The sequence below is a fragment of the Ipomoea triloba genome, chromosome 12, assembly GCF_003576645.1.
Source record: "Ipomoea triloba cultivar NCNSP0323 chromosome 12, ASM357664v1".
In the NCBI taxonomy this organism is placed as follows: domain Eukaryota; kingdom Viridiplantae; phylum Streptophyta; class Magnoliopsida; order Solanales; family Convolvulaceae; genus Ipomoea; species Ipomoea triloba.
This window is the reverse complement of record NC_044927.1, coordinates 21,313,763-21,324,376: the sequence shown is the minus strand read 5'-3', so window position 1 is coordinate 21,324,376 and position 10,614 is coordinate 21,313,763. Positions and strand designations below refer to the sequence as shown.

The following is a 10,614-nucleotide window of genomic DNA, read 5'->3' as shown; positions in this document are numbered from 1 at the left end:
ATTTCTTTGTAATTAAAATAAATAAATAAATATAGACAAATCTAACCAAGTTGGTTGAACCAACGATTTGGTAATTACAAAATTTTAAATTTGACTCTACATAAAATTTGTCTACTGATCTTTGCTGCGGTTAAAGTCCGTGAATTATAGAAAATAAATAAATAAGAAAGGTGCGGAACTTTATATGCGGCATATTTGCCCAACATAGAGTGTTTTAGTGGAAAAATGATTTAATAATTAATAAATCGTAATATGAATATGTTATGGTAAAAAAAATTTATTCAAATAATTCTATTATTTTGGTACACAATATATTACTCCGTAGTATATTATTACGGTTATGGAGTATTTTGAAAAGAAAAGCAGTGAGCAAAACCATGAGCTGAGTCTGAGTTTGTCTCTGCATTTCCATTGTCGCTTTGCTCCCTGCTCTCACTTTCTCTCTGTGGACCTTTTCATTCTCTCTCTAATAAAAACTATGAACCTCCACACTGACTCCTCGTAGGTCACTCCTTTTTCTCAGATTCCGGACGCATACGACGACGACGAATTCATATCCCTTCAGATTTCAGATTTCAGATTTCGCTCTCTCCTTCAGCTTCATTCTTTGATTTGTATGAGCCACAATTAGCTGGATAGCATTTCGATCTTTGTTTTTGTTTTAATTTTTAATGTTTTTGGATTAAATGAGAGGAATCGCAAAGCATGAGCGGAGGTGGGCGTCGGACTCGGTCCCGGGCGATCCGCCGGTCATCGGGGGATTTTCGTCGGAGACTGAGTCGGAGAACTCCTCCTCGGTCGCAGCGGAGGAATACGTGGAGGTCACGCTCGACCTTCAGGATGACGATACCATAATTCTAAGGAGCGTGGAGCCGGCGACCGCCATAAGCATTGATGATCTCGTCGGCGGCGGAGGAATGATGATCGAAGGTCCAGTGTCTGCTTCCGGCTCTGCGTCGACGTCTCGGTCGCCGACTATACGGCGAAGCTCGTCGAACCGGATTCTTCAGTTCTCTCAGGAGCTGAAAGCCGAGGCGGTGGCGAAAGCCAGGCAGTTCTCGCAAGAGCTCAAGGCGGAGCTGAAGAAATTCTCGTGGAGTCATGGTCATGCGCCTCGCGCATTCTCATCGGCGTCCGGAACAACAAGCGGCATGGATTCCGCTCTAGCGGCTCGCCAGTTGCGTCGACAGCGCGCTCAGCTCGATCGCACTCGTTCCGGCGCGCAAAAAGCGCTTCGTGGCCTCAGATTCATCAGCCACAACAAAGCCAATGCATGGAACGAAGTAGAGAGCAACTTTTACAAGCTGGCAAAAGACGGTTATCTCTACCGCGCCGATTTTGCGCAATGCATAGGTTAGTTATTATCATATCCGCTACTTGTTTTTACAATTAAATTGATTATTATTGTACAACAATTAACAAAATTAAGCTGTTATCGATGAAGGAATGAAGGACTCCAAGGAATTCGCATTAGAAATGTTCGATGCTTTAAGCAGAAGAAGAAGATTGAAGGTGGATAAGATTAGCAAAGAGGAACTTTACGAGTATTGGTCCCAAATCACTGATCAAAGCTTCGATTCTCGTCTCCAGATCTTCTTCGACATGTAAGTTATTAATTACAGTAATTTATTATTACTAGCGTTCAAAACCCACTTAAGTTAGTTAAAATTAGTAAATCACCTTTACTTGCACAGCCTCGAATCCCTCAAAAGCCCAACAGAATTTTTATTTTTGTCGTTCAAATAATAAATTATATTATCTTCTTATTATTTTTGGCGATGCGGCACAGGGTGGACAAGAATGAAGATGGTCGAATTGCAGAGGAAGAAGTGAAAGAGGTGAGGATATTATTATTATTATTATTATTATTATTATTATTATTATTATTATGAGGGAAAAAATGCATAAATAATTTCAATAACTATATCGTTTTTAAACGAAGGACAGAACAGCCTGTCACATTCTGTTGACACTAATTATATGTTTAGCGCTGACCTTGTATAGGATACAGATTAATGACGCACTACTTAAAGAATTGATATTCACATGCATTATATGTGTGTGCGCGTATTGTGTAGTAGTTTTTGGCATGATGACTGTGATTAGGTGGCTAATATAAACAAGACCAACAGCTCCAATAGACCAACACTACACGATGCACCGATGTCAAAATAATCTCAGTAATCTTTGGTCTGACGTTAACCATGTTGGGATGTAGTGGAACTGCTAAAATTCAGGAACTCTACCTCCGTCTTGGTCTGAATCTTTGATCGTCAATTTGAGTTTTAAGAAAAAGATTTTCTCCCCCAATTTTTTGATTGGGTCAAATACTGTCGTTTTCAGTGGAGTGGGTGAGGGCATATTCGTCAGCTAAGTCTTTTTGTGTCTTATTTTGTTTTATCACGAAATTAAAATTAATATTACTATTTCCATCTATTATATACTGTGATACTTCTGTTACTATTTTAAATGGGTGATCACAGGATTAAACATTTTGTTTTTAGACTGAAAAAAATTGAGAAAGTATAGAAATACTTGTAAAGAATAAAATTTAATCATAAAATGTGGGGGCTGGAGCAATAACTTTTCTTTGGTATGTTTTGTTTTATTAAAATTATGGTATTCTTACTACATAAAAAAATTATGTTACTATTTTTTTTTTTATCTACAATAACCTTAGCTTTGGGGTCCCATGTAGATCATAATGCTCAGCGCTTCAGCAAATAAGTTATCAAGATTGAAGGAACAGGCAGAGGAGTATGCAGCTTTGATCATGGAAGAGCTGGACCCAGAAAGACTTGGCTACATTGAGGTGGGACCCTCTTTCTAGAACTGGTTTATATATCTACATATATAATATAGATCCACGCACTTAATTGATAAATTAAATAAATAATTTAATTTGTTGCCTGCATGACAATGCTATTTGAGCTTTCAAATATTTTTTTCGCGTTTCTGTGATTATATTACTGAATTTATGAATTGTCCTTAGATTGGTTGATAGGTTGTGGACTATCTCTACGAATTGTTACAACTAATTTATTATGTTAGACTTTAGCTTTCAAAGTCAAGTGGTTGGAAGACATATGCATGACTTTGTAATACCGTGTTGTTCAACAATCCACAAAGGAAAGGCAAAAATTAACTAGTTCCACTCTCTTAAAAACTCCGGAATATTTTATTTATTTATTTATTTTGTCTTTTAGTTTATATAGATCAAGGCTTTAGTCGTTCAACTGTTTGTTTCCTTAGTTTACATGCTCATGTATATATTTCCTGCCCTGCACCCCCAATATATATCGTTCTCGTTTTTTTCTCTCTCTTCCTTTTTTTTTTTTTCTTTTTTGCGTAAGAAGATTAGTATTATCTCTTCAAAGATAGAGGCTACCTAATTTAGGTAGTTGAACGGGTAGATCTTAAAGAAGAAAATTAGAGGTGCTTAGATGGCCATTTAAGCAAGGTTAGAGTATTTTATAAGTTCCCAGAATTAAAAAATACTCATGTCACGTCCATATAACTTAAAAATTGACATAACATATTGATAATTTTAGGAAATTTTCTTCCTGTAAAATACCTACCATTCTGAAAAAAAAATTTTGTTGAAAAATCTAACTGCACTGCCAATAGGTATTGTTTAATTTGAAAAATATTAGGATTATTGATAGCTGTATTGTTGCTGGAATATAATTGATTAATTAATAACTTGCAATAGATAATATTCTATAAAAAAAAAATTAATCTGTAATGACTTTATAATAAGACATGCAATTATTGAAGTCCTTGCTTTGAAAAATGAAAATACATGGTGATTTATTATTCTTTTTTCCTTATTTGTTTATTGATGTGAGATTATCTGATCTAGTTCTGAACTGTAGCTTGGAAAAGGTCCTTGGCTACTCAATAAAAGGTGCTCAACACAAATTACTTAAAACGCTAATTAGAAATAGTCTTAATTTTCCAAAAAATAAAAGAAACTGACATCGTAACCATTTTTACCAACTACGATTAGCTTTGGTGCTACTTCACATCAAAGCTTTGTTGGCCTTTTGTACTATGTGTTTCCATCATTAGAAGTTATAGTCCAACCATGCTGCGGTCCTGGCATCCTATCCCATGTGGTCTTTCTGCTTTGAATACCAATTACGCGTTTTTAGCACTCAAACATGCTTTCTCCATATATATCGTCATGTATGCCGAATACATGAAATTTTTATATTAAAATTTGTTTTTTTTTTTTGGTGGGAATATTAAAATTTGTTGTTAAAATCTAAAGAAAATTAATTTTATTAATCAACAAATATGTACTAATTTATAGATCATTTGAGATACTTTTGATAATGTATTCTATATACTAGTGTTAGAAATTATTAATTCTCTTAGGGTTATTTTATTATTCTATTCTTACCTTTTCGACCAATAGTATTATTAATTACCCATTAGACTCTATTTAAATTTTAACAAGTCCATTCTAAATAACACATTTGGGGTGTTTGGCAAACGGCTGATGGCTTATAGCTGATAGCTGGTTGGTTTAGCTAGTAGTTGATGGCTGATTGCGTTAACTGGTTTGACCAGCTGATTGTATTAGCTGGTTATAAAAAACTGTTTGGTAAATTAGCTGGTTACTAGTAGCTGATTAAATGTAAAATGACATTTAAGGGTATGCGTGTATTGTATTATTTCAACCTTTAAATATAACAAACACACCACCCATTTATAAATAAATTCCATTGATTTCAAAGGACAAAATAGTCAATATACTCATTAATCCCAACAAGCTAATAGAAAAAGCTACATTCATTAGCTTTTCAATTTTCAGCTTATTGGTCCAATAAACCAAGGCTAATAAGCCATCTACCAAACACTTCAAAATAGCTTATTGGTAGGTCAAAGAAGCTAAACTTGATCAAATAAGCTAAAATTTGGCTGATAAGCCAATAACCAAACACCCCCATTGTTAACTTGTTTCTATGATATATAACCCGGTGCACAATTCAACTTACTACATATGTCTGATGCATGTTGGTTTTGTTGGAATGATGCACAGCTATGGCAGCTGGAAACACTACTTCTACAGAAGGACACATACTTAAACTACAGTCAAGCACTGAGCTATACGAGCCAAGCCTTGAGTCAAAACCTACAAGGCTTAAGAAAGAGGAACACAATAAGAAGAATGAGCACGAAATTGCTCTATTTCTACCAAGAGAACTGGAAGAGAATCTGGGTTTTGACGTTGTGGATATTGATAATGATCGGTTTGTTCATCTGGAAATTTTTGCAGTACAAACAGAAAAGCGCATACATAGTCATGGGCTATTGCCTCCTCACGGCTAAGGGCGCAGCTGAGACGCTAAAGTTCAACATGGCACTCATATTATTCCCCGTGTGCAGGAACACCATAACGTGGCTGAGGTCCACCAAATTGAGCCATTTCATACCCTTTGACGACAACATCAACTTCCACAAGGTATAGTCATAGTGAAATATCTCTTTCAATTCTTTGTTGTTTTATACGTCTCTTTATTTTTGCATTTAATAAGGCCCATATACATGCCTTAATGATTAAGTCAACATGATTATTTTGGTATATTTCTCCAGTCTGGATACAAATCATTCATCATCTCCTGTACTCACATCCGTGACAAATACATGAAAAATAGAAATAGAAAGAGAAATCTGGAGAGAAGATACCTGTCGACCCGCAAACGTTGACTTTTTCACATTACTCTAAAATTTGCCTCAGATTTTATTGTACCAAATCAATGTCAGCGTCACAATTTGTGCACCAATTAATAGTTCATAATTGTTCGCCCGATGTTCAATTTCACATACTTCTCTAGTTCATAGGATTCACACTAGAAAAATCAAATATGATAGTCATATCTCACAATAACTTGGAGGGTGTGGTTGAGTGGAAGGGACTTATTCATCCTTAATCAAATGTCAAGGATTTGATTATTGACTTTGAGTATGGAACAGCTTTAAATCTTTAGGCCAGCTGTCCAATAGAGGTGCCTACAATCCAAGCAGGAGTTAGTCACACCATCACCGATGGTGAAAACTCGGGCTACACAAAAAAAAAAAAAAAAGAAATAGTCATATCTCAGAATTAGAAGAGGTTTTTTTTTTTTTTTTTTAATTTTTTTTAACATTTGTTTTATGACATATTTTAATCAATCATGCAACATATGATAAGTGTTAAGCAGTATAATTCCTTATATTCTATAATTACTAGTGAATTAGTTGACTACACTAAATTTCATGTGTTAAATCAATAAACCTGCTTGTAAACATTTGATTCACGTTGTATTATCTTCTCTAGAAATTTCAACTTCAATGCATTGTTAGTTTGGAAAATTCTTGATGGTGCCAAATGTGTGTTTTCTATTGATGATATACATGTAAATACTGTTTCATTGCCTCTTCCGAGTTGCACTATTTTGTGGAGTTCTGCTCTCATGGATAAGCATCATCGTCTTAATGATTAACATATGTAGCTATTAATTTACATCAAATTCAATGAAAAACTAAATGAATTTCAGTGCTATAGCTAAAGAGATTCCTTGTTCGTTCGATGGGGACGGAAACGAATCATGTATTCATGTGGAGGTATAGAGATAGCATTTAGGTTAAATTGTTAACCCTCCGTATCTATCTTGAAAAGCACTTAAATAATGAAGTTTTTTTTTTTTTTTATATACCTGGAGTTGTGATCATAACAACAACTACTATGGATGTTTGCAGACCATAGCAGCGGGAATTGTGATTGGTATCATACTCCATGCTGGTAACCATCTTGCATGTGATTTTCCAAGGCTTATCAACGAAGCGGATTCAGTTTATAGCCGGCTTCTTGTAAATGATTTTGGAAATAATAAGCCCACTTATGGAGACCTTGTTAAAGGACCTGAAGGCGTGACAGGAATACTGATGGTAATCTTGATGCTTATTGCTTTTACACTTGCTACAAGATGGTTCAGGCGAGGCCTTATTAAGCTGCCCAAGCCTTTTGATAGACTCACTGGATTCAATGCATTTTGGTACTCTCACCACCTCTTTGTCATTGTGTACATACTGCTCATCGTCCATGGCATGTTCCTCTATCTTGTGCACAAATGGTACAAGAAAACGGTAAAGTTTCAAAACCCATCATCCTACTACTCATCCAGACATTACATAGTACATTTGGTTACTCAAAAAATGAGATAATGGTTCTTTCAATCTGATAACTTTTTGTTTGCAGACATGGATGTATCTTGCAGTTCCTGTGCTCCTATATGCTGGGGAACGGACCCTGAGATTCTTCAGGTCGGGCTTATACACTGTCCGGCTTCTGAAAGTGAGTATAAGTTATGATATTTCTTATAATAACTTGCTTCACGCTTTCTGAATTCTTGATGTGATTTGTTGAGAAACAATTAGAAAGTTCCAGATAGAGTCCAGACTTGAGTTTAGAAATTTACAGATCAATTAAATTAGAGACCAGATGATTTTATCAGAGCTATATATGCTCCAAAATCTTTTCTGCAAAATTAAAGGTCAAAGAGATTAATGGGGTACAGATGAGATGTTAATTAAACATTTACTTTTCTCATGTTGTAACTTCCTTTGTATTCCAGGTGGCAATTTACCCGGGAAATGTACTCACGTTGCAAATGTCTAAACCTTCCCAATTTCACTACAAAAGTGGGCAATATATGTTCGTCCAGTGTCCAGCTGTTTCTCCATTTGAATGGTAAAATTAAAGACAGTACAGTAAATGCCTTTCAGTTACATAAATGATACCCAAATTATCGATGCCAAAGAATTCATTGCAAGATCTTGATGTTATTGCTAATTATTATCTGCATAAAAAATACCTACGCAGGCATCCATTTTCCATTACTTCCGCTCCTGGGGATGACTATCTAAGTGTTCACATCCGACAGCTGGGTGACTGGACACAAGAACTTAAGCGAGTATTTTCTGAGGCTTGTGAATGTCCAGAAGTTGGAAAGAGTGGCTTGCTGAGAGCTGATGGAACAACTAAGAAGAGGTATAATTCTGTTCGATCAGAGGCAGATAATGTTAATTTGAGTGTGAGTATTAACTGACAGGAAGTTTACCCAAAACCTCAGTTTGCCTAAGCTATTAATAGACGGACCTTATGGAGCTCCAGCACAAGATTACCAGAAATATGATGTTCTACTACTGGTTGGTCTTGGCATTGGAGCAACACCCTTTATTAGTATCCTGAAAGACTTACTCAACACCATAGTAAAAATGGAGGAGCAAGCAGTGAGTATTTTAATTTGCATCTGGATTTGAAATTTAATGCACCTACTATCAAGCAGATCACTGTCCATACTCAACATCCTATCCTAAGTTTAGTGTGACATACAGTTCGACTGACCCTCTGATTTTATATATGTTACTGTCATGACTTACAGGATTCAGCATCAGATCTTAGCAGGAACTCGGATCTAAGTGTTGGATCAAGTGAACAAAACTCTTCCAACAAAATTTCTCCCCGACGGAAGAAAACTCTAAGAACTACTAATGCATATTTCTATTGGGTAACAAGGGAGCAAGGTTCTTTTGATTGGTTCAAAGGTGTTATGAATGAAGTTGCAGATCTTGATCAAAGGGTAATGTGATGTGCCTGCCAGATCGTATAAATTCATTCACTTTATTTTTGCTTTTTTGGGTTTAAATTTGGTTGAGCTTAATGAAATTCAGGGGGTCATTGAGATGCACAACTACTTAACAAGTGTATATGAGGAAGGGGATGCACGTTCAGCTCTCATTACCATGGTCCAGGCTCTGAACCACGCAAAGAATGGTGTTGATATTGTATCAGGCACTAGAGTGAGTTTACTGGGCTAGCAAATTATTTTCCACTGTACTCTCCTTGTATACATAATCTCAAAAGGAGTGGTTGCTCTTTCAAGAAACTAGAAGCCTAGCTATATGCTAATCAGGTAAAGGAATTATTGTTGTTTTTAACAGGTAAGGACACACTTTGCAAGGCCTAATTGGAAGAAAGTGTTTTCCAAGACCTGCACCAAGCATGCTAATGCAAGAATAGGTATCCTATCATTTTCAACCTAGCTTGGAAATTGAAAGCGATATCTCATTATCTCTCCTCCTGACAGTGAAATGGTGTATTATTTGGTGCAGGAGTTTTCTATTGTGGAGTACCTGTATTAGCCAAAGAACTCAGCCAACTTTGCAAAGAGTACAACCAAAAGGGCACAACCAGGTTTGAATTCCACAAAGAACACTTCTAGGAGGCCAGGCCAGTAAAAGGAAGCATTATAATCAAGTGCAGATAGTCATTTCTAACAGCAAATTTTGCCACCACAAATACAATCACATCATTAGTAATATGATCTGATGCAAATACACCCAGGAAGGTCAAACAGGGGAGTGAAAAAGTGTGCAGTATTTTTGGGGGCTTGGAATAATTACTAGATATACAAGAGTAGATTTTAGGCATATGTTTTAATCTCCCAATGAAGAGCCAAAAACTGGCCCTGATTGGGAATATAAATTCCGGTGGTAAAGCTAAAGGTTGCAGCAAGTGGGGCGGTGGAGCTTAGTGATAATATCAGTTGGAGAATGGTAAACAGCTATATAGCAAAGGGTTGACCTGCTTCATAATGAAATAGACAGCAACGATAGAGGCAGACACTGAGGCATTGTGTATAATGAAAAGATGAATAGGGAGTATTTTGAAAGGGGAAGGATGATAAAGACAGCGGGACAGCATTAATTTTATGGTAGAGATCGATGAGTTAGTGGGGGGGATCCATCTAGAAGACCTGCGGATGATAAGTCCACCTTATATTTGTCTTTTTCTTTCCGGAAATAATATAGTGTTTATATAATTTACTCATAGGATAGCCCCAATGGAAAGTACATGTAACTGATACTGATGGGAAGCTTATCTATCTCCTTTACTACAATACAATTTGTTCATAATATATAATTAAAGCAAGAAACAATTTGGGCTCCCTCTTTCTTAGCTTCATCCCACATTGTTTCGTTGTGTACACCATATATAGTTTGTCTATCTTCTTTTTCACAAGATACGATTGCTAGCTAGTGTTTAATTAGCTCCAATACTTGTAAGTTCAGCCAAACACAAAGAAAAAGCAATTTCTGATTTCGAATATGAAAATGAGAAGAAAGACTAGGGCACTAGGCTAGCAGTGGAATCCAGCTCCATCAATGTTAACCTTCTGAAACAGACGGAGAGAGCAGACACCTGGCAGGCCACCACAACCTTGTTAGAATCACAAGTAAAAGTGCAATACTGTAGGAGCGTAATATACTACCATTACTACGTACCATAAAACATCGCCTAGAATTGGAGGGCAAATACGAAAACGAAACTCGAAAAGATTAATTTTTAAGTTGAAATCATGGAGATTGAAATGCGATTCGGATAATTATTCATTATTCTTCAATGATCTTTGATTTACCACTATTAGCTTTCTCCCACGTATCTCATCAATGAATTGCGTCCTGTTTCAGTAGATTGAGAGCCCTTGCCTACAACTTTAACTGTAACATTATCCCAATTAGACCGCGTAAGGCAGACTCAACTGCCAAATTATACCCATGTCT

General features: G+C 36.2%; 1 protein-coding gene across 1 annotated transcript; it reads left to right on the top strand.

Annotated features, from left to right (window-relative positions):
• Window positions 1-369: 369 nt before the first annotated feature.
• Window positions 370-9,998, top strand: LOC115999010 (respiratory burst oxidase homolog protein A). Its single transcript, XM_031238726.1, has 14 exons — window positions 370-1,353; window positions 1,445-1,604; window positions 1,790-1,838; window positions 2,699-2,812; window positions 5,048-5,470; window positions 6,748-7,134; window positions 7,247-7,342; window positions 7,623-7,738; window positions 7,871-8,038; window positions 8,121-8,280; window positions 8,433-8,630; window positions 8,722-8,850; window positions 8,992-9,070; window positions 9,163-9,998. Exons 1-14 carry the CDS (start codon window positions 687-689, stop codon window positions 9,270-9,272), a joined length of 2,856 nt encoding a protein of 951 aa, XP_031094586.1. The 5' UTR covers window positions 370-686; the 3' UTR covers window positions 9,273-9,998.
• The last annotated feature ends 616 nt before the right edge of the window (window positions 9,999-10,614 follow it).